At 36.5% G+C, this 25,532-nt stretch overlaps 1 protein-coding gene across 10 annotated transcripts in view; it reads left to right on the top strand.

The window, feature by feature from the left end:
* The window catches only part of Ca-beta (Calcium channel protein beta subunit), an 828,959-nt gene that overhangs the window by 603,417 nt on the left and 200,010 nt on the right, over positions 1-25,532 (top strand). For 3 of the 10 annotated variants that reach the window (XR_011333980.1, XM_069835635.1, XM_069835643.1), the window contains exon 1: positions 225-1,052. The exons of 3 other annotated variants lie outside the window; for them this stretch is intronic. Coding sequence is in view for 4 of the 7 variants with exons in the window: in XM_069835635.1 (XP_069691736.1) it covers positions 753-1,052 (300 nt within the window). In the remaining 3 variants the exon portion in view is untranslated. Of the gene's footprint in view, positions 1-223; positions 1,053-25,532 lie in introns of those variants that run through there. 4 more of the 10 variants (XR_011333981.1, XM_069835636.1, XM_069835642.1 and 1 more) reach the window with 2 other exon arrangements.

Raw genomic sequence — 25,532 nt, 5'->3', positions numbered from 1 at the left:
ACTCTGTCATTGTTCTACTACATGGTTTGTGTTTGCAATTATCATTTAGAAACGTCTCCGCCTATTATTCACCCCTTTTATTTTATTCTCTTAGAAAAACAGACACATGCATACAACCACCCCCACCAGGGCAAGTAAAATGGACGAGGTTTGCCTGTTAAGTTTTCAATCGATAATGACGCATGCGCACTTGGAATCATCATGGGCAGCAGTAGTAGCGACAGAAACTGGTACATTCAAGTAAGAGAAACAACTACTGACAGAAAGGAGGATCCCGCATCACAGAGCTACGAGACATTCGGGGCACGTAGTGAAGAAGAATATACTCACATGTACGGAAACATCTAAGCCAATTTGAAATTTTGTATATATGTTTTCATTGTTATTCGTGCTTCGATGTTATTTGTATAGGTTATATAGGTACTCGTGAGCCACGCCGATTGTGCAGACAGGTCAGTAGATCGACGTGACGTACTGGCTGGTAAACAAAGTGATTCGAGCGTGTAATCTGTTCAGATAGCGGAGTGTGGGAACTCTAATTCCTGAGCAGGCAGTGTCGTGAAGCTGGAACAGTTCAAATATTAGAAAACCGTCTCCCAGAACATCGGTGAAGTTAAACAAAATTTCGGAACACCTAAATACAGTGAAAGTGTGCTTTAAAATATCAGACACAGCTGATACACAAATCATAATCAGTTGAAGACAGTGAAGAACGTTGTAGTGAAGTCAGATGATAATGGATTTTAATCTCAATGTTATCTGAGATTCCCTGGACCACCATCATACAAACTATTGTGAAACTGGCATCCATATTGCTAAAACGCTACGATGATGATATCAACAGTAACAGGCCTTTCTGCGAACAGCTCCTTCACAATCCCATCCTGCATTCACTACTACTATTCTTTCTTTTATTAGGAGCTAGTGTTAAAGACAGTTTAAAAACGGCCGAATACATGGTGCAGAAGCGGGAGCCGGGAGCATGTCGTAACATGATTGGCTACACCAGCCACCAATACAGCCAGCAAGGCTACAATAAACTCTTCACACAGGTAACACTTTTATTAACAGGTTTGCCAACATTATTGCTTCAATATTTCTTTTACAGTAGTAGTCATTTTTCATTCTTTACTTTTCGATTCTATGAATGATTTCATTCTTTTGTTAATATATTTGCCATATGGATGCTGGTTATTTCAAAACAGGTTAATTGTGAATGAAGAGCTTGCACAATCTTGCTCAAAAGCGTTTAAGTAGCTGAGAATTTTTAGTGCTTCTACATCTTTTTTTCTTAAATTCATATCCATTGCTACAAAGTTCATGCCAAACGCAAGAGCATCTCGTATTACTGCACTTCAAATACGCTGTCTGCACGGGTCTTGGGGGTAAAGTGCAGTGAAAACAATGGAGATGTCATGGTTTATGTGAAAAACAAGACGATACAACCGAGAAATCATAGTTTTCTTTTGTAAACGATATTAGGTCATCAGAATCTGTTCCTGGACCAAAGAAAACTCTCTCTCCAGAGAAGTGGGCATCCTTTAGTCTTACGTCTCACTCCTTCATCTTGTAATCTGTATCATCTTCATCTCGCATTCGCTGCACAAAATGTTTCCATTATATCTTGATTATTTATATATATACATACAGAGTTAACCGTAAGTAATGCCATTAATTTCAAGGGGTTATTCTTTGAGACATTTCAAACAAAAAAAGTTTAATACAATTTTGCTCGTTTTTGTTTCTTTCTCGAGAAAAAAAAATTGTTTTATATAAAACATTTCATAGCGTGTTTTGGAAAAGCTATTAATTTAATTCCCAATATGCTCAGTCAGTTTAAGAGAGCAGTGTATTATGATAATAAATGATGGAAATAATTTTAGTTTTGTCCTTTAAATGTGCACAAATTTGATTCGAATAAATGTGACATTTTAAAATTCCGGTGAAACTTTGGTATCCTCCCGCAATACACAAAATAATCCCCTCAACTAACCTACTAACCTACAGCGTTATCGAAGATTGGCCAAAATTACTTCGCAGAACGAAAAATTACATTTGTTCGGATCAAATTTCTGCATATTTAAAGGACAAAAATAAAATTATTTCAATAATTTATCATAATATTCTGCTCTCTTAAATTGACTGAGCATATTGGAAATTCAGTTAATAGCTTTCCCAAAACACGCTATGAAATGTTTAATGTAAAACAATTTTTATCTCGATAAGGAAGCAAAAACGAACGAAATTGTATGAAACTTTTTTGTTTGAAATATCTCAAAGAATAACCTTATGTAATTAATGATATTCCCTACGGTCCACTCTGTATAGACTATTCATATGTGTATGCATGCATACATGCATACCGTATGCAGTTTGTCATTGTCTCAAGAATTTCACTCAGAATTCTATCTTCAGAGGAAACAACCACAAGCTCCTATAAATTCACAATTTGTGCCGATGTATTTAGTCATTTTCGCTTTATTGTTATATTAAGTATAAATAAAGAATATTGTGATGTAAAATATAGCTTATATATTTCAACATTTTCACAATAGACAACTTTTGCGGTACCTCTAATATCGAGAAATCTATTTTTTAAATGTTGTTTCTCTGTTTACAGCGAATTTTCCTGAACTATCAGACGAATTTAGTTCATATTTATTATCGACGTGCTGTTAGAGAATAATGCTGATAAATATATTTCAATAAAAACATTAATTATTGACTATGTGAAATCAGCACAGAATGGTAAATCACTCCAAATGAAATGTAGAAGTCAGGTAAATTAAATTATGATACAGAATGTCCCGAAATTCACATACATGGAATACATTGTGAGAACCCTGAATGGAAAAGGAGACGAAAATATTAGTGTCAGAATTTCGTCAGGAGAATTTTTAATAATACAATTGGGCAACACTGCACAACATAGATTGTCTTAGTTACAGTGATAAATACCAGTAAAAAATACACTACGGTAGGCTACTAACAAGCAATAAATACTAAGTAATGGATAACAAATAATTAATTACAAAGTTGTGAACGAACGTAATATAACACAGAAATTATTTCTATCCCAGGCGGCAGACTTCCACGACACAGGGCTATGTAAGTTGATCCCACGGTATGACAAGTGTCTCAATTTCGGTAGGGAATATGTTGAAAAATATTTCAACAATTGCTATATCTGTTCCAGTAAATCTTTCCATGAAATTTGTTTTCTTTCTGCAAACGATCCCAGGGAAATTTATTCTTACAGCCCTTGTAATTGCGTTCGATTGGCCAAAATTTGTATAAGTACTTGTTTTGATATTGTTAACATGTTGGAAGAAAAAAATAACTTTATCTGTCCCCATCAGACTGTTTGCCTGTCAGTTTTAAAGCAGCGTACATATGGCTTGAGCTATGATCACAGGAATAACATAGTGTTGCCACAATGTGCAATTGAAAATTCTGCGGACGAAATAATATTGTCATTAATATCTTCGTCTACATTTTAATCCAAGATTCACACGTTGTATGCCATGTGAGCAAATTTTGGAACATTCTGTATAGCTCTATTAACAGGTTAAATTAGCTTACATCGTAAGAGAAATTTCCACGTAATGATTTCTACTTTTGACTTGTTCTTTTCCAAGTTGCACTCCTTTTGGGACAGGAGAATTGTTACGAAAAACCACGTGATAAGCAGGTGATAGCAAAGTCGCTCTTAAATTAAAATCACTCTCTAGTTCTTAATTTCGTTTCACGTAGGCGAATGTCCACAGAAGTAGTAGTTTAAAAATTTTCCTTTCAACGCTCTGCTTACATAATACTGCTGCTTATTTAACACAACAAAGTATATAGGCCTATTTAGGATTTGTTTTTACACCTCCATTTTTTTACTATGTGTATGTGTTATCATTTGAAAAACCGTTTTTCGTAAATAGAAAATAATACAGTACATTTTATATTTTCACTCTCGCGTATGTGCGCAGCTGCGCTGTACACTGCCGCGTCCGTTTCATACAAGTCAGCGTGGAAAGATAAAATATATGCATTAAGTGATTACAATATACATATTCCTGTTTCATGTAAATATATGTAAAATTAATAAGTTACATCGGCGTTGGACCCTGGACTCATTTCGCTGGAATTATTACTTTCATCTCATTCGGATGCTATACAGGGTGTAAGGGGTATAAGTGCCGTCATTTGCACAGTCGTCGAGAACGATTTACAGGATCAAAAAATGTCCATACAACATAAGGTCAAAACTTGGTAGTTTTCCCAGAAAAAATATTTTTCTTATTTTATTCGCGTTATACTGTTATATCGTTACTAAAATTACGAAAACAATTACATCCGAGGGTATATCTAGCAAAGAGTTAATATTAGTTTAAATAAATATTTGCGTGTTCTAGTACGTTTTCGTAAAATTAAATAAAAATGCATGCTTAAATTTGTTAATATTCTGGCGTGAGAGACGTGGAAACGTGTTCAGCAGGCGTAAGTACGAGTCAGCTGAGTTCAAGCTCCCTGTCCATATCTCTACTGCCGAGAGGATGACAGTTCAGTACAGGGTATTCCATAAACAGCTTACAACGTCAGTCACAGTTTAGAAATATCATATGTTATTAATTTACGGAGAATGTCGTCGTAATTTAAGTGCGGCAAGAAGGATGTACCATCAACGTTTTCCTCAAGGAAGGTTACCTAATCGGCGAACTTTTCTAGCAGTTTCTCAACGATTTTTAGAAACTAGGAACCTCTTAGCCAGTTTCGAAAATCACAAACCAGAAATTTGTTTAAAAATGATACTGCTTTACGGAAGCGGGAGAGATTAAAATTTTGCATTAGAAAAAAGTTCGTGTGATTTTGTGCAGAAAACCATTATTGTTTATTTTTTAGACATAAAATAAAAAAGGTTCAATATTGTTACATAAAATGTAAATTTACCATCATGTTCTATTAATGAGATTGAAAGTTTGTATTTGCTGCCCGTTTTTATGTAAACAACAGCATTATCATGGTCCGCTCCTGCATTAGAACAGAGCATAGGCTATTTACCGGGATGTCTGTACCCGCTTGAGCTGTACTATGTACAGGGATATCATTTTATTTTTACTTCAATTTTTATTGTACCTGAGTTTTTTTAATGTACTTCACTCCCACCCCTTCTACTAATGAAGTTCAATCGTCTTCCATACAGATCCAAGACCGCATATACAGTCATAGTAGCCTTACGGTCATAGTAAACAGCACGTTCCAAAAATATGTCCGCGTTTTCCAGTGACCAAAGAGCTTTCAATATTGCATTATTTTCCATTTGAGTACGTCGCATCCCGTTTTCCCCCACCTGCTTCTATTCGCCTCTCTGTAAATGCTAGTGGTTGGGCTGTCTTAGCTCTTTTTTGAGAACATTAATTTCTGTTATGAATTGGACGTCTACGTAATATTATATCCATACAATTGTTTAAAATAACTTAAATGAAAGGGCCTCTTAAGTATTTAACTGTCACGTGATTTTCTCCCTTTCTACGACGCTGCGACGTAACCACGTGGACGGACAGTAATTAGCATGTCTGAGTAATTTTATCTTTTCGTATCGAGCAAGAGTGAAGATTGAATTTACAGTACGTAAGGTCTATTTTATAGAGTAGGTACAGAATTATTTCAACATGAGTTACTGATACGAAGTACGAACCTGGTAATTGGAATTACGTACAGTAGTCTATAGTGCGATAATATGCACAGTAGAACTAAAGCCTGTATCGAAATGAACGGCCACCATTTTCAAAAATGTGTTTAAGTATCCATATTATGATTATTTTTCAATTTAACTTCATTCTCTATATTGTACGCTAATGTGCTGTAGACAGTATAATATACACTGCATAATGAACACGTCCGAATGGAAAGCTCAATTCGTGGGTAAAAACACTCATTGTTAATATTGTACTGTATTTTGATTAAACAAAAACCTAATGAAAATTATCAAATTCAAAATTACGATATCTCCTAGTTTACATAAATGGATGGACTACTTTTCTTCTCTCCTATACCTAGTAAAGTGATTTTTTTGTATTTTACGCCAGAATCAACGAACTCAAGTCGTGGAAGGAGCTAGCAAACAGTGTTTCCGGTTCACAATCGTTGATCCAAAGGTATAGCCGGGTTAATATTAAAAATGTGCGTAAAAATAAAATGATGCCCCTGTACTTATAAACCCACTTTCCCTATCCAGCAACGTTGCAAAACGTTGCGATTAGAAAAGAATTGTATGGACATTTTTTCTTCCTTATAACATGAATAATCATCAGTTAAAATAATGGCACTTATGTCCCTTACACCTTGTATAATCAAAATAATTTAAACAGCATCGTAAAATAACCAATAAAAATAAGTTACATCTGTCTAAAGCGCACAATTTATTAATAAAATCAGATATCTTACTTTTGAGGGCGTAAAGAATGCCTTTCGTGTGCAATTCATTAAGCAAGATTTCCTCTTATTTCAGGGTATAATAAAATTTACTATTTATTTATTTATTTATTTATTTATTTATTTATTTATTTATTTATTTATTTATTTATTTATTTATTTATTTATTTATTGGTTATTTACGACGCTTTTCAACTGCTGTGGTTATGTAGCGTCTGAATGAGATGAAGGTAATAATGACAGCGAAATGAGTCCAGGGTCAAACGCCGAAAGTTACCCAGCATTTGCTCTTACTAGGTTGAGGGAAAACCGCGGAAAAAAACCTCAATAAGGTAACTTGTCCGAACCAGAATTTGAACCCGGACCCGCTCGTTTCATGGCCAGGCGTGCTAACCATTACTCCACAGCAGTAGACTGTATAATACATATTTTCATTAATTTAATATATTTTGGTGGTAGTTCATGGAAATATACTATGAATGTGAATACCACGCGTGACATGTAAATAATAAAATTGTTATGAAATGCGCAAAACGAATGTATAGGCTAATGAAGTGTCATCTTCGTCATGGTTTGTAAGAAGATTAACGAAATATCACCACACTAGATTTTAATATCCAATATACAGCTATACTCAGAAAATTACACACCGCAGAATCAGACTTGTGAATTATTTTTAATAAGTCTTGAAGTTTTTAATAACCAATTGAATTTGAGATCTGAATAATATGTCAGCAATCCTGCAGGTATTGGCCTTCGTGTAATTTTCTATTGTTTATTGTAGTGTGTTTGTGTTTTGTTTTATTTTGAAAAGCCATATTTCTCAAACTGACGACAGATGATGGATTTTTGAAAATAGGAAAATGATGTAGGAAAATTGATATTCCACTGAAAACCGCTATTTTTCTGAAAAACTTTGGGTTCCAAGCTTCAAAATGAGGGGTCATTTATTAAAATCCGTTCAGCCGTTTTCCCGTAATTTCCATTACCAGTTCAAATGATATATATATATTTCTTTCTTCGACCGTAAATTCTTCGACTTTCTATTCAGAATTAGTTTTTGAATTAAGACCAGAAAACTGTGTGTAGGCCTATTCATTTTTATGGCTTGTATATTACCGTCTGTAATAATAATAATAATAATAATAATAATAATAATATACTTCATTTCTTCTTCAGGAGTATAGAATTTTGACTACTTATCATCAGTCATATTTTGCGCAACATTTTTAAGGGAAATCCAATTATAAATCCCCTACCTGTGGCTTATATTCCATTAACGCCTCCATGTATTCATGTATTTCGTGGGCGGCCTCGTTTTCCGTTTCTTTCAGGATTCCAATCATGCGCCATTTTTCCACACTCCCTTGTTGCTTCCGGAGTTTGTTTTCCATCCACTTCCATGTTCTTTTCCTAAACTTATTTAGAATTGGAGTCCCTTGTCATTTCATTTTTCATTTCATTTCATTTATTGTATTCCATAGATCTTACATTAGCATTGAAGCTTTAAGATGTGGAACGAGACAAAATTTTAAAAGGTTACAATTTTTTGGTGAGATAAAGTGAGAACGAGGATCTGCCGTAGATCTCATGGCATTCGCCCTACGATTGAAAAACCTCGGAAAAGACGCAACCAGGTAATGAGCCCAAACAGGAATCTAACCCAAGCCCGAGCGCAGCTTCGGATCAGCAGGCTTGCGAGTCCACAGACTGAGCTAAAATTGCATATTAATTATAAGTTTTAACCATAGGTAGAGTTCGTACCAAAGCAGTAGATTTCAATTGAGTACAGCGAGGAATATAGATGTCGCCCACGCCTCGTCCTGCTACCGCTAGCTATAGACGATACACCGAATGTTCATATAAACTACGCATAGTGGCAATCTGTGGAGCTGTGTACAGTCGCGAATAGTTTCAAGAATATTGCCAATTTATATTAATATTTTAGGCTCTGAACAAAGTGAGCTATTCTGTTATTATTGCATTATTTACGAAATGTTAATATTATGCATGATTCCAAAAAATTAAACTCGTTTGTTATTAAATAATTATGCAAACAACAGGAGTGTGTAACAGGTTTAATTTTTTCCAGATTATTCTTCGTTAAATGTTGACGTCTGCTATGTATTCGGTTGCGTTACAGTCCAAGTTCAACATCGGAATTACACGAACTTCCTAGCAGAAACGAAAAATTTTCTTGAAAACAATTACGGGTTTAATATTATATGCCACATACGAGATACACTATTAGATTCACAAAGTAGTTGTTCTACTTTCCTCACACAGAGTATATCTTACTCTTTTATACTATTCACTTATTTCTTTGGGATTAATTTCTATATAGCTTCAATATAATATATTATTTCATATTAATCTCGTGTTGAAACCAATTCTGTACATCTCTCCTCATTTTAAATATTTCAGATTCAAAAAAAAAAAACAATATCAATTGTCTCCAAAATAACGCTCACGGTCTTCCTGATAATTAACAAATAAATAGATAGACAGGCAGACAGATATTTAAATAAATACTTAGATATTTAGATATTTAAATAAATAAATAAATATTTAAATATTTAAATAAAACCAATGTTTTTCAGCCAACCGTAGTTTGTCTTTTGTTTTCAGTATTCCCTTGGATTAATCCCCTCAAAATTAATTACATTATTTATTTTAATAAGACATAAGTAAATGCAACATAGTATAAAACAAAGTATAGACCTAGTGCGTAACATTTACTCGTTTCGAAAGACGAGACCGCAAAAATCTCGCATTTCACGGAAAAGTATCACTTTCTGTAGTAGTTCATAAATAACTATTATTTAAAATCCGTAAGTTGAAAAACGTGTAAAAGTAAGATCGTAAGACAATGGATTTTAAGGCCGATAAAATCCTGAGCAGGGCTTCCTCTGGGAGAGAGTAAAGCTTTGTGTTACGTGTCGTACATTTACAGCACCTTAGAACCCTGTCCGTTTTAAAGAGATCCAGAAACATTTCGTCGGCCATGTTCAATTTTGACGCTGAATAAAAATCTGTAGTGGAAAAGGTTTTATGCTATTACTACGGTATGCTCCAAAACAAACAGTACTGAAATTATCGCTCATCTGCTGTCCACGTTCCCCTAGCTACAAAGTATTTATTGTAGCCTATATAATAGTTTGACAAATTGTGATTTAGGAATTATGTTGATTTCTGTAATTATGGTTCTCGCAACAAAGGAAGTGTTTATTGTTGAGCATTATTTCCGGTCATACGGAGTACTGAAATTACAAACATATTCTGAAAATCAGCCACCGACGTAGCTCGGTTGGCTAAGGCGCTTGCCTGCCGATCTGGAGTTGCGTTCGGGCGCGGGTTCGATTCCCGCTTGGGCTGATTACCTGGTTGGGTTTTTTCCGAGGTTTTCCCGAACCGTAAAGCAAATGTTAGGTAATCTATGGCGAATCCTCGGCATCATCTCGCCAAATATCATCTCGCTATCACCAACCCCATCGACGCTAAATAACCTCGTAGTTGATATAGCATCGTTAAATAACCAAGTGAAATAAAAGTATTCTGAAAATCAAGATAAGTCATTATAACATGCAAGGTGACATAAGACTGATCCCGTACGACGGAACGTCTCGACGACAGCTAACATTGTTGTGTTGTTTGGTGCCTTATTGTTAAATCGCTCCTGGTACTGCTCTTTAACGTGGCGCAAGCTGGGCCCATTCTGATGCTCTACTCCGTATGACCGGAAATAATGCTCGAAGATAAACACCTTCTCCTCTGTTGTAAGAACCATAATTGCTGAAATCAACACAAAACTAACTTAACAATATGTCAAACTATTATATACGGTAAATAAATACTTCGTTGCTAAGGAAATTTGGATAGCAGGTGAGAGATAATTTCAGTATTGTTTCTTTGGCGCATACTGTACTACCGCCAGCCCGCCACTACCACCACCACCACCACCACCACCACCACCACCACCACCACCACCACCACCACCACCACCACCACCAAGAAGACCATGAATATGAATGTTCATGCTTTAGCCTTGGTTTTTCTGAACCGACGCATGCGAGATGCGAGGCCCGCCTCGCAAAAATCCGGACTACACGAGAGATAGTGAGTGGTTTCTGTAACTGCGAGATGCGAGGTCTGCGCACCTCGCAGCTATAGAAACCACTCACTATCTCTCGTCTAGTCCGGATTTGTGCGAGGCGGGCCTCACACCTCGCATGTCACATGCGTCGGTTCAGAAAAACCAAGGCTTTAGCATTCCTGACCGTGCAACGAGCGGACCCGGGTTCAAAAAATTTATACGTGGAATATATAAAACTAATATAAGGCGGCATAACATGGCCGATCATTCTACATATTCACAATTAGAAAGTAAGCTCCAAAGTATTTCTTGCACAACTGCGTATTACTGTAACCGACATAACACCTGATTTTGAATCCATAACTTCTAGTCACAGAAGCTGCACGAAAGAAAGTGAAGAAGAAAATATGACAATGAAAAAGAATCAGAACTACAGTAAAAAATAAAACGAATAAACAGAGCTTAGACTGCGGTAATAGTCGTGGTTTTCACGCAATATTATCACTACGCCTTACTACATGACGATCTACATCAAAATATTAAATGGAAGTAAATATGTTTTTATTAGCTTCAAATGATCAAACTTTTTGATACGTGACTTCAATGTGATCGAAATGCATTTCATGATACTTCGCGTGGGTTGGGTTCTCGTGGTAGAATCTTTTAATATTCTAGTAGCTTATTATTAGACACAGTCTTTTGTGATGTACTCATTGCTCTCCAGAGATCTAAGAACAGACTCTTCTTATTCTCAGTAACCTTAGAAAATGATAATTTATCTTGAACGCAATACATTATTTGACGTACTTCCTATGAAGGTATAACGACTTTGACTTTACTAAAAATAGTTCTTTGAGATCCTTCCTCTCCAGATGAAAGAGAAACGTTAAGACTATTACAATGGGTACCCTTGTCAAAAGAAGACCTCCACAGTGAAATTGATACTCGCGTAATCAGTCCGATCGCCTGAGTACCGGAAATAGTGATTTATCACCTGAGTACTAGGTATCGTGCATTAAGTGCAGCTTCAGTCCGATCACCTGAGTACCGGAAATAGTGATTTATCACCTGAGTACTAGGTATCGTGCATTAAGTGCAGCTTCAGTCCGATCACCTGAGTACCGGAAATAGTGATTTATTACCTGAGTACTAGGTATCGTGCAGTAAGTGCAGCTTCAGTCCGATCACCTGAGTACCGGAAATAGTGATTTATCACCTGAGTACTAGGTATCGTGCAGTAAGTGCAGCTTCAGTCCGATCACCTGAGTACCGGAAATAGTGATTTATTACCTGAGTACTAGGTATCGTGCAGTAAGTGCAGCTTCAGTCCGATCACCTGAGTACCGGAAATAGTGATTTATCACCTGAGTACTAGGTATCGTGCAGTAAGTGCAGCTTCAGTCCGATCGCCTGAGAACCGGAAATATATAGTGCGTTTTTTTTCCGGTAGAGTGTGGGCGCTTGAGATTGGAAGTCCTGTACCATAAGGTCGGAATACAAGGATTATATTATTGGTCTGAAGTCATAGACCATAATGAATACTGAAATTCAGACTGTAAGTTATTTTCTGAAGGTGTATTATTTGTGCCTTTTAGTTCGCATTGACACCTAACTTTTTATATTGAAAATTTCCTTACATTACTTCCCCGTGTATGAAGTTTCAATGAGGTTTCGACGTGTAGATTTTGTAAAAGCAGCGAAGAAAATCAAATTAACTGCCGACACATGACCGTGCTCTACCTACCACAGCGGTCTGTAGCTGTTGTTCTTTAGGCATTGATAATATTGTAGTCGGCTCCGTCGAAAAATTGACTAAAAATAACTTAAATGTGACGATAAAAAGCTAAGTGAAGTAGTCTATTAATAATGATTGGATAATTGTGGGTGGTGAAGTGGCTGGAAGGAAACAATCAGCTTCCATTTTCATGTACTATCTCTGTGCTCATCGAGAGGGCGAGGGAATTAACAATACCCTCAATCAAGTCAGCCATTTCCCCGGCCGATAATGAAACATGCAACATCAGAATGCAAGGCAAATGCACATCTACTACTCCTAATTGATACTGTTTGCTACACGTGTGTTCTTATCAAGCACAATAATATATTCTGTAACCACTTTTAATTTAGATTATATATTAGCTACTTTTAGCCCTTGTCTGGCTGTTCTTTTTTTCTCATTTTCATATTCTCCTGATTTGCTACACTCGTTTTTTCCAATTAGATTTGTGATTTAAATAAGCTTGGCAATTCATTTGAATAGAATGTCTCTACAGACTGGGCACAGAATCACGTTATCCCCTATAAATATCTCAAATATATTCATTATTTATGTAATTTCGGTCATAATGCAGACATACATTCACTTTACACTAAATGTGTGTCCTAAATGTCCAAAGAGTCAGTATGTCCCCATCATTCTCCACACACAAAATAATGAGTCGCTAAGTTCGGTGTGATATTCGCTTCAGAATTACTCCGCTCTTGGAAGTCTCTTGTTCCTAGCTCTTGTCTAAGCTTCATAATATCTAGGCGAGAATGTTTAAAATGATCGATTGGTGGAATATCAAGTGATTGTAGCGTTAGAGATACTTCTTCCAGTTTTCTTGTGACGTATATATAATCAAATCACTATTTAAGAGCTTTAATACTTTTAATATATTGTAACTACGCTTTTCAGTTAATTAATATTTATTGGGAAATATTTGTGAATTTTTAATAATATGACAGAATTAGGAAGAAGTTATCGATGATTTTAGGCATATGAATTTTCAGTATTACAGATATTATTCTGTAGGACAAATTAATAAATCCATAATATGAAATTTCCCTAAAGAAATTGTAAAATATCTTTACTTACTTACTTACTTACTGGCTTTTAAGGAACCCGGAGGTTCATTGCCGCCCTCACATAAGCCCGCCATTGGTCCCTATCCTGAGCAAGATTAATCCAGTCTCTATCATCATATCCCACCTCCCTCAAATCCATTTTAATATTATCTTCCCATCTACGTCTCGGCCTCCCCAAATGTATTTTCCCCTCCGGTCTCCCAACTAGCACTCTATATGCATTTCTGGATTCGCCCATACGTGCTGCATGCCCTGCCCATCTCAAACGTCTGGATTTAATGTTCCTAATTATGTCAGGTGAAAGATAAAATTCGTGCAGCTCTGCGTTGTGTAACTTTCTCCATTCTCCTGTAACTTCATCCCTCTTAGCCCCAAATATTTTCCTAAGAACCTTATTCTCAAAAACCCTCAATCTCTGTTCCTCTCTCAAAGTGAGAGTCCAAGTTTCACAGCCATACAGAACAACCGGTAATATAACTGTTTTATAAATTCTAAGTTTAAGATTTTTTGACAACAGACTAGATGACAAAAGCTTCTCAATCTTATAATAACACGTATTTCCCATGTAAAATATCTTTTGTAAAAAAAAAAATTGTAGTAGTAGGCCTATTCTGAGAGGTGTGATTGAGTGAAATGAAAGTTGTGAAATAAAGATAGGGTAATAACTTATGAACAAATTGAGAGAATTCATCTCGAGAATTTCTACGTTGTTTGCAATCTCTAGTCATAAGCTTTGGATTAAATAATTAAATACCTGGAGAAGATTTGAAATTCTTTCCGTACAAGGTCCAGATAGGCCTACGTCTTTATCAATAACTGACCCATGAAACTAAAGAAATCTAAGTTCTGCAAGTCAATTTTCCGCATTTCTCGATAAAGTCGTGATATATAAACAAAACCTGCGAATGTGGAGAGTAAAATCACGAAAATCCTCTACCAAACCCTAAGAAAAACAGGTTTGGTTGTCACTGTTTTCATCATTTGCATCATAATATCAGTGACGTCGTTATTTCTAATTGCTAACCGACTTATTTTCAAACTGGCTAGTCTTTGTCTTCTTTTTTCTCTCTTACCTCCATACAACAGAATTTCACCATGGTGAGGAAAGGTGATTTCAATAAAGTGAAACAGTGTTTATGGCTCTATACCTCCAAAGAAGAGTCAATTTTATGTTTGACCCTCTAGTGTAATCAGAGCTGCCAAACCTTTTCACCTCCGACCTCCATGTGCTTCCCAAGTCAAGGATTGTGATTTATAGTCTCAAAATACGTTTTCTCCTCTACGGGTAAAATGGAATATAGTGTGTGTGTAAGAAGACAGAAGTGGTGGCTTGTTTTTCTTACAAGTAAAAAGAAGATTGAAAAATATCTGTAAAAGGCAAAAGCTTCTAATCAAGATAAGAAATCTGTTTGATATATTTCCTGCCAGGTACACGTCTACGCATACACATTTCCTCTTTTGCATCTCAATACTGTAACATGAGTACTTCTATTCCGTAGGCAGGAGTTCAATCCTCAGCTTTGACTTGAAATGTTTCTTGCTTTAGGGTTTTATTCGAGTACTCTAGTTTTGTTGACACAAACACTCTCTACTTGGTCTTACATTTTTTTTTTCAATTAATTTTCATGCCATTTCATAAAAGGGTATGACAGGGGGGAGATATTCAGTTACTAGACTATAGCTTTGTTTCTGTAACGCTATGCCCATGAACAAGTGCTAGTCCAGGGCGCCCAGTTGGTTTATATTTGTTAAATCTGTTACTTAACAACGCTTTATCAGCTGTTCTAATTTTTTCACTTGGTGATAGGGTGGTTGTATTGATGAGAAGAGGCAGAGAACTCGGCATGGGATTACCTGACATTCGCCTAAATCTAAAGGCGGGTGTACACTAAGCAAATGAACAACGGACGAACGATGAGTGCGAACATTCGCTAATGGTCATGTTCCGAAAAAAAGACGTGCGCAGCCAAAAAAAAGAGAAGACAATTCAGGCGGCCGTGATACGCAACCAATCACGTTCGCGATTCCGAAATTATGGCCTAAAAAAGATATGTAAGATGTAAGAAAGACATTTTCACGTTAGTAAACGCACGTAAATTTAAAAGAAATGAGGTTTGGTAAAACGGCAAGCTTTTAAAGAGGTTTAAAAAGTAAAAGAAGCGTTTGTTGCAGAATCGTGTTGGTTGATTTAAAGAAGAAACCGGACATAATTGTATACCCACTTTAACACTTGACGAAAAATCTAGAGAAGAACCGATCCAGGTAATCACCCAACTGGGATTCGATTCCACAACCAATGCGCCATCCCTGATTATGAATTCCACTTGCTTGCTCGAGACTTAGCCGGTGACCATGAGTCGAACTACTGTCTGATGACCGAGGAATTTGCTTGCTCCTTTATTCCACCCGCAGATGTCTGTCACACCTTCCTCCCAGGTTCTTCAGTACGTGTATAAAATAATTGATGTTTTATTTTGGATGTTTATACTTACATATCTTAATGTCGTCTATCATCTGATATCTTCTTCTGCCACGAACTCTTCTCACGTTCACCATTCCTTCCAGTGCATCCTTCAATAGGCAGTTTTTTCTCAGCCAGTGATCCAACTAATTCCTTTTTCTCTTCCTGATCAGTTTCAGCATTATTCTTCCTTCACATACTGTCTCTAGCACAACTTCAGTTCTTATTCTAACTGTCCATTTCACACGCTCCATCCTTCTCCATATCCACATTTCAAATGCTTCTAGTCGCTTCTTTTCATTTCGTCGTAATGTCCAAGTTTCTTCCTCATACAATGCCACACTCCACACAAAGCACTTCACTAATCTCTTCCTTAGTTATTTTTCCAGACACTAGCAGAAAATGCTCATTTTTCTATTAAAAGCTTCCTTTGTCATTGCTATCCTCCTTTTAACTTCCTGGCAACAGTTCATGTTACTGCTCATAATACACCCCAAGTATTTGTAGATGTCCATTTTCTCATTTAGAAGCTACTAGTTTTATAAACTATTTTCATGGAATTGTTTCATACATAGTGAAACCTAATGCATGAAAGTTATTTGGTAAAGGATAGGCCTCTGGAACATAAATAACTCTCATTTTTGTTTCTTTTAGGTATTAGAGTTGCTCATGCTTATTCATTTTTTGCGTGTTTTGCTTCAGAATAACAGAACAGTGGGGGAAGGGAATAAATGCAAACGACGTAATGTTCCCATATAAAGAGAATTGTTTAAGTAGAGCACACAGAAGATTTTTAAGAGACTAGCATTATCATATGAAATACGTAATACGTAATTTATGCAGACATTGTAGACCAAGTCATTAATCATAGTAGTATCTCTTTCTAATGGGACATGAGCACATTATCCTCATGTTAAAAGAAATTCCGCCAATGTGACCTATTCCTAAATTGAAACTACTTTCCTCTGCGATTTTAAAATTCAAAGTGATTATTTGTTGTGAAGTTCAATATTGAACTTTGTGACATTTTGACAAGTTCTGATGTATGAAACGAAGGACATAACGCGAAATGAATACAAAGTTTTACCACAGTCTAGTATATACAGTCGCGGAGCAAAATGAGGAGCATCGTTTCAAAACATATTAAGTTCCCCAGTGGACGAAATTATATTCATTACTTTCTATTTATTTATCTTTCATGCTGTGAAGTCTGATGGTTCCAAGTCGTCATATTTGTAAACTGTGAAACCAGTAGACTACTTAAAAATGGTTTTGTGTAGTGTTTTGAAAACTTCTCCGGTTTACTAGTAATCCAGTTTTTCGTCGTTCGTGTAAAAAAATTGTAAGTTGCGCATAATACGTCTTGAAACGATGCTTCTCCAATACGTAGTAAATATGCAAACATTAGATAGTTGCTCACCACTAGGATCGCTAATATCGCCTCATTACAGGCAATGCAAAATAGAACTGTTACAGTCCATTGTTTCTAGCACCCTCAAAACTCAAGCTTCGTGACTGTATATAGTAGACTGTGGTTTTACTCGTATTCTCGTTAATATTCCTGGCCAGGATCAAGGTAGTTTCTTATCTATACATGAAACAATATGAATTCTATTTGAGTTATATTCCGCATTGCATGAACATATGTTGTAGAACTCAGAAGAGATGCAGCTCTTTTATATTCCTGGCGAAATATGCAAAAACTCGCAACGTTTCAAATGTTGGACCTAAATTTAGTTTTAGGTCAACAAATGGATGAGAAGTCGTTAATGGATTCGTTAAAAATGATTAAATTCACGTTTCATATGAGAATTGATAACGAAGGAAGGCTGTTCTACAATAAAGGAACGAAAAACATATGGGATTCCAAAACAATATTTTTGTTCACTAGTTCATGCGTTTAGGCTGTGCAGTAGTTCACGCATTTATTCACTAAGTGCATTAATTAACTTGTTCGTGCGTTTGATCGTCCTCTAGTTCATGTGTTTGTTCATCCACTAACTCGATGGTTCATTCAGTCACTAGTTCGCGAGTTTGTTCGTTCACTAGTTCGTGAGTTTGTTCGTTCACTAGTTCGTGAGTTTGTTTGTTCACTAGTTCGTGGATTTGTTCATCCACTAGTTCGTACGTTTGTTCGTTCACTAGTTCGTGAGTTCCTTTGTTCACTAGTTCGTGCGTTTGTTCGTCCACTAGTTCGTGCGTTTGTTCTTCACTAGTTCGTGCGTTTGTTCTTCACTAGTTCGTGAGTTTGTTCGTTCACTAGCTCGTGGGTTTGTTCATCCACTAGTTCGTGCGTTTGTTCGTTCACTAGTTCGCGAGTTTGTTCGTTCACTAGATTGTGAGTTTGTTCGTTCACTAGATTGTGAGTTTGTTCGTTTACTAGTTCGTGAGTTTGTTCGTTTACTAGTTCGTGAGTTTGTTCGTTCACTAGTTCGTGAGTTTATTCGTTCACTAGATCATGAGTTTGTTCGTTCACTAGTTCGTGAGTTCCTTTGTTCACTAGTTCGTGCGTTTGTTCGTCCACTAGTTCGTGAGTTTGTTCGTTCACTAGTTTGTACGTTTGTTCGTTCACTAGTTCGTGCGTTTGTTCGTTCACTAGTTCGTACGTTTGTTCGTTCACTAGTTCGTGCGTTTGTTCGTTCACTAGTTCGTGCGTTTGTTCGTCCATTAGTACGTGCGTCTGTTCGTTCACTAGTTCGTGCGTTTGTTCGTTCACTAGTCCGTGCGCTTGTTCGTTCACTAGTTCGTGCGTTTGTTCGTCCACTTGTTCGTGCGTTTGTTCGTTCACTAGTTCGTGAGTTCCTTCGTTCAGTCGTTCGTGCGTTTGTTCGTCCACTAGTTCGTGCGTTTGTTCGTTCACTAGTTCGTGCATTTGTTCGTTCACTATTCGTGCGATTATCCGTCGACTGGTTCGTGCGTTTGTTCGTCAACGCGTTCGTGCGTTCGTTTTATGGCTATATACAGAGTGTAAGGGCTATAAGTGCCGTACTTTTCACAGTCGTCTGAACGGTCTACAGGATCAAAAAACGTTCATGCAACATAGGGTCAAAACTTAATAGTTTTCCCAGAAAAAAAATCTTTTTTCCTGATGTTATTTGCGTTATACTGCTTATATCGTTAGTAAAATTACGAAAACAGTTACGTCAGTAGGTATATCTAGCAAAGACTTAATATTAGTTTAAATAAATATTTGTGTGTTCTGTTACGTCTTCGTGAAATTAAATAATAATGCATGCTTAAATTTGTTAATATTCTGGCTTGAGAGATGTGGCAACATGTTCTTCAGGATTCATGCAGCTGACTTACTGCTAAGCTGAGTTCAAGCTTCCTGTCCATAAGGCTCCTGCCGAGCGGATGCCAGTCCCCAGTACAGGTATTCGATAAACAACTTACAATGCCATTCACAGTTCAGGAATATCATATGTTATTAATAGATTTCGTGGAATTGCCACGAGAATCGCAAGGTTTACTGCGCACGCGGTATAGACTGTATGAGAAAGGGGCGTGCAAAGGATGGAATATGACTCTGATGTAAACACTGAGCAGTATACTGCAGTTACAATAAAACCTGTGTCCTGCATTCAAGAAATATAATGAATGAGCATTGAAGTAGGAAATGTCTAAACATGTAAATACACAATTATTTTATAGTGAGATATATTAACTTTTAAAATTTAATGTAAGATACATCATTCTTGAATATGTGCATTGCAGTGAAGAGTTACGTACATTTTGAGCGACTGCAAAGTAATCTCCTCCGATGGTCACTTAAACAGTTTTTATATTGGGAAATGTACGTTCAACATCACACGATGTAATACGTGCATATTTGAAGAACGGAAAGTCACTACTTTTTAGTACACCAACTTCAGACGTATTGTCGTGACCTGATACCACATCATTTATAATACGAAGTTGTGACTAGGCAGAATTTTTAGCAATAATGTTTCTCAACTTACATTTCACTTTTTCTGAAATTAGTGAATTGTCATTTTGGATAACGGTTTGTGATACTTTATCCACTATATTAAGGGCTTCTGAGAGTTGTAGTTTAGACGACTCTAACAGGGTGATGCTTTTGCACAAGATTTTAAAATTAGAGTCAGTGAACACAATATTTTCCAATATTCAGAAGGCAATGATTTTACAGCTGCAACAGCGGAACTGTCTGTGCTATCCAATGCATCAATTACCTCCATTATTTTACTGTAATGTTCTGCATAATTCTTGTCTGCACTGAACAATGTTAAGCTTTGACTATTCCAACCACAGTAATGCAAAAACAAGTGCTTACATATGTATACATTAGCTGTAGCTGCTCTATCTATTTGGACCGGTCACAACTCTTAACATGAACTGCTTATACTACCAGACCGGGCGGTCGCTCACCTCCTCTATACTACCGTACATCGGCAACCTGATAGCATGCTGCATGTGGCAATTCAACGAAGTCTTGTTATTAATAATTCAAGTGCGGCAAGAAGGATGTACCGTCAACGTTTTCCGAAAAGAAGATCACCTAATCGGCGAACTTTCGCAGCAGTTTCTCAACGATTATTGGAAACTGGGAGTCTTACCCCGTTTCGAAAATGACACAACCAGAAATTTCTTTAAAAATGATACTGCTTTACGGAAGCGGGAGAGATTAAATTTTTGGATTAGAAAAATATTCGTGTCATTATTGTTTCTTTTTTAGACGTACAATGAAAAAATGAAATAATATTTTAAAATCAAATGGAAATTTACCATAATGTTCTATTAATGAGATTGAAAGTTTGTATTTGCTGCTCGTTTTATGTAAACAAGTTGTCCTAGTCCGCCCCTGCATTAAAACAGAGCATCTGTTTTGTACCGGTATGTCTTTACCCCCTTGAGCTGTACTGTGTTCTAGTAAACCCCCTCCTCCCCATCCAGCAACGTTGTCAAACGTCTAATATTGTGAACTTTAACGATTAGTTAAATATTGAAATTAGAAAAAAATTGTAAGGACATTTTTTTCTTCCTTATGACATGACTAATCATCAGTTAAAATAATGATACTTATACCCCTTATACTCTATATATTTCATCGTATTTTTGTTCCTTAGGTGTTTTATTCGTTTGTTCGTTCCATCGTTCTACTGTAAGAACATCACTTTCGTTTTAAACAAAATTGTTCCCGTCCTCTTTGCCGGGGAGCCAGGTTGCGATAAATTTGAACTGTTCGCTGCGTGTATAAGAATTTTTTGTCCATTCATTTTTTCCTCTAAAACTGGAACGAACAATGAAATCGAAGACTATCTCTGCCCTAAGATTGTTTTTGTGTGTTGGCATTAGACTTGTATTGCATTGGTTCTATAACCGTAATTAAGAATGGCTTTGTTTTGTCTTTCATTTGAATTGTAAAGTTTTGCTGTATTTCACAAAGGCAACGTCCCTAGTTAAGGATCTGAACAATGCTGATATATGAGGTGAGCACATAACGAGCCATAGAAGGCGTGCAAATAGTCTTACAGTAATCTGTATCGATTAGGACGTGCTGTGGTTAGGTAGAAAACTTCTCCAGCGTATAATGAGATTATAAAGGATGTAATTTCGTTGCCGTGCCACGCATACAGACGGAATTCAAACAGATTTGACCAATTGTTCTGCAGTGGCTTGCGGTAATTTGCCACACTCAGCAGCACTGAAAACGCAAACTGTTGACAATGTTCCTATTGGGCATAAAGCTGTGGGAATGCACACACATGCAAGCCACAGATTCCTACTTCTATAATTCATAAGAGAGAATTGTGTATTTTAGAGATGAAATTTGGTTTTTGATACATTACCAGTATCGCTGGTCGGGATTAATTTTATTTTTAAAATTTCGTCTGTAAAATGTTATGAAAGTGACAATTGCATAAAAAGATAAATGACACAGCTTCAGAGGAGTAAACGAATGATTTAACAAAATTATCTTTTGTGAGACGTGGAACGAAATACGGTATGTTGTAGAAAATGTAAGTTTTAGCTTTATTTTCTTATTACTATACGTTTTTAGTAGGTTATTTTACGACGCTTTATCAACATCTTCGGTTATTTAGCGTCTGAATGAGATTAAGGTGATAACGCCTATGAAATGAGTCCGGGGTCCAGCACCGAAAGTTACCCAGCATTTGAGGGAAAACCCTGGAAAAAAACCTCAACCAGGTAACTTGCCCCGACCGGAAATCGAACCCGGGCCACCTGTTTTCGCGGTCAGATGCGCTGACCGTTACGCCACAGGTGTGGACACTATACGTTCATATGAATATAAAATTATATCGTTACAAGAAAATTTTGGCGATGAGCTGATGCATACACAAAAATACATACGACAAAGTGTAAGTGAAGTGTGAAATTTAATCAAATGACCTATTCTGATAGATATGATAAAATAAAACTACCAACAGAATGAAATTTGATCAACTGACGTATTCTATAGATATGCCAGAACGACTGTTACTGAAATCTCTTCCGTTCACTTACTCTCCAAACATTTAAGAAATTTGTCGTGCTCTCTTCCACATTTTTTACGATATATATATATATATATATATTTTTGTAAATTGACCAGAATTCTGCTTTATAAGCATCTTCTCAAATATATGTGGTAAATTGATTTTCATAATTAACAACAATGCCAATAAATTCAACAAACCAATATCATCACGAGTGTGTTACAGGCTTTTTTAGGGTAATTGAGTAGAAATTTGATATCTTAGGCTATTTATTTACTTATTTGTTTGTTTATTTATTTATTTGTTTATTGATTTATTTATTTCGTTTGTTTTAATTCAATGGCGCGATGGCATTAAAATGGTTAGGAAATGTTGCTGAAGTACGTGCTGTGCCGGGAAGAACTCAGGACAACCGTTGTAGGCATTGCCACAATGAGGTTGAAACTCTTGCACACATCCTGGGATCCTGTCCGCAAGGCGAAGCTCTGCGAAACGCTAGACATCACCGAGTACGATCAATTATAGCCACTGCCCTTAAAGATGCCGATGAAGAAGTACATGGTCTCTCTGTCACTGGCAGTACACGGCGCATAGATATAATAGCTTTCAAGGAATTTGCAAGATCTGGATTCATAATTGATCCCACTATGCGTTTCGGAACGAATAAGGAACAGCCAGCAGAAGTGAATAAGGAAAAAAAGGATATCTACAATCCTACCATTGTCTATTATCTCCAAAAGTACCAGCTAAAAGAACTTGAAATAATCGGACTTCTGGTTGGAGCAAGAGGTATCGCTACTCTCTTCATGAAAGATGTGTTTTAAGGGGATTGGAATACTTACATCTATTATTCCGGTTGTAACCTTAGCTGCATTGAAAGGATCAATTGCTCTCCTGAAGCATCACCTATATTCGAAATGAAACTAAGTTCATTAGCATTCTTTACTTTTTTGTAACACTTACCTCTCTAAAACTAGGTAGCCTATATTTCCACTTATCTCAAAATGTATTTGCAGCTATGTACTTGTAGGAGTTTCATTGTGAAAACAAAATCAATGGTTCAATGACCTTGTAAACATTTATATGGTTAAGTACTCTTTGTCTCTTGTGGCAGCTCACAAATGGGAGAAGATTTCTAAATTGTTACTTTGTACAAACTCGCTGGTAATGTATACTGTTATTCCATTCGTAAACATGAGGAAACTCGTGTGATAAGACGTATAACAGTATAAAGTAATTCCATAAGGTAATTACTGTTTAACATCATCCTTATAACTAAAATAGATCATAAAAATATTGCGGGATAACATAAAGCAAAAATAACGAAGTACTGAAATGAGAATGGCAGAGCAAACAAAGTACTCCGAGAAAACCTACCCGCAGCCGTCGATCTCCACAAGATGTACCAAGGAGTCAACCCTGGTCTCTCTTTAACTAGAAGCTTCAGCTACAGTTTGGCCGATGGGATAATGTTCCGAACCACATCAACAATCTTTAAAGAATCAATCACACTTCTTCCTCATTGTTTAAAACAGCGGTTGCTTGGATTCGCTTTAGAAACTCACGTCTCCGCCATTACTGGCGTGCGTGTAAATAGTTTACTGAGTGACAGGCTCTGAACTCTTGTTCATCCGCCGTCATAATAGCGTCGCCGTCACGTTTTTGTACACTTATCAAAGTTTAGAAAACCCTGTCATCTCCGCCGTCTACCTTTGTGGACAGTCTTTCTTCACTGCTCTATGCTTTAAAGCGTCTCTTTGAATGAGTGACGTTGGGGGGGGGGAGCATCTCCGTGTTCGCATCGTAATTATGAGTTATAAACTCGCTAACTGACCAATGTATAATTGGACGGAGTTACGCAATAGTAGACCAAGCGCCAAAAACCTGTTTCGAGATATTGGCCATTGAAATAAATATGTTTTTCCATAAAACATTTTATTCAAGAAGTATTATAACATTCACACTAATACAGAAAATAGCACAAATAATACCAAAAGAGGCTAACCGATTTTTAGTAAGAAACTACTGTAGCAGTTGAATTAATATTTCAAAGCGAAATAAATAAATGAATTTTATCCAATAAACGAATTTTTGCTTATAAATAACAGCAAAATTCAGATATCCCATTCTTGATTTTTTCCGAGTTAAATTAGCCTGCTATCAACAGATTTGTGCAAATATCTCCCTCTCTCTCTCTCTCTCTTTTTTTTTTTTTTTTTTCAAATTGTCGGTTGGTCTATTATTGCGAAACTTCGTCCAGTTAGACATTATGTACTTCGAAACAAACGAGGACTGGGTTTTAATTCCGAGCAAATTCTTTTTCGTTTGTAAGATACAGAATTGCTGATCAGAAGACTCTTTCTTATCAGTGATGAATTCAAACTCTCTTTCGGAAGGGTCACTAGTTCGACGTATGCCTTGAGGTTACTTTAAAGAAATAATCCTTTACACTTCTGTTTAGACACGATCATTGTAATTATTGTTATTCATACCACATATGTATGGGGGGTCAGAAGCAAAGTGGTACAAGTGACATTTCTGAAAATATAAGTTAAGTGCATCCAGGGCAAGCTAAAGCATCTAAAATTTTATTGGCATATGTATATTTTAATTACATCGCACACTAAAATTTAAATTAAAATTTTCACGGAATTTACTAAAGCTTAAGTACTTTCAACCACATTTTCCCAAAAAATAACTAAAGCACGCTTATATCCCTTTGCTTTTGGCCCCCTCATATGAGATTTAGAATGCAGCATTCTTGACAAGTAGTAGACTATTTTATTTATTTTATTGGGTTATTTTACGACGCTGTATCAACATCTAGGTTATTTAGCGCCTGAATGAAATAAAAGTGATAATGCCGATGAAATGAGTCCGGGGTCCAGCACCGAAAGTTACCCAGCATTTGCTCGTATTGGGTTGAGGGAAAACCCCAGAAAAAGCCTCAACCAGGTAACTTGCCCCGACCGGGATTCGAATCCGGGCCACCTGGTTTCGCGGCCAGACGCGCTGACCGTTACTCCACAGGTGTGGACAGACTATTTTATGACAAGAGTAAATAATAATAATAATAATAATAATAATAATAATAATAATAACAGTGGTATTATCGCCGCGGCCTCATACTTAACATGCCGGCATCATACAATAACGTGCGGTGTGCTTTTAAAACATAATTTTGCCGACCGATTGTTGCTCTGTAGGTTTCACTCTAAGCGTCACGTTGTCACGTCTACTTCCTCGA

Source organism: Periplaneta americana, chromosome 9 (assembly GCF_040183065.1).
Source record: "Periplaneta americana isolate PAMFEO1 chromosome 9, P.americana_PAMFEO1_priV1, whole genome shotgun sequence".
NCBI classification, from domain to species: Eukaryota; Metazoa; Arthropoda; class Insecta; order Blattodea; family Blattidae; genus Periplaneta; species Periplaneta americana.
The sequence above is the reverse complement of the archived record's forward strand: the minus strand, read 5'-3'. Positions and strand labels throughout refer to the sequence as shown.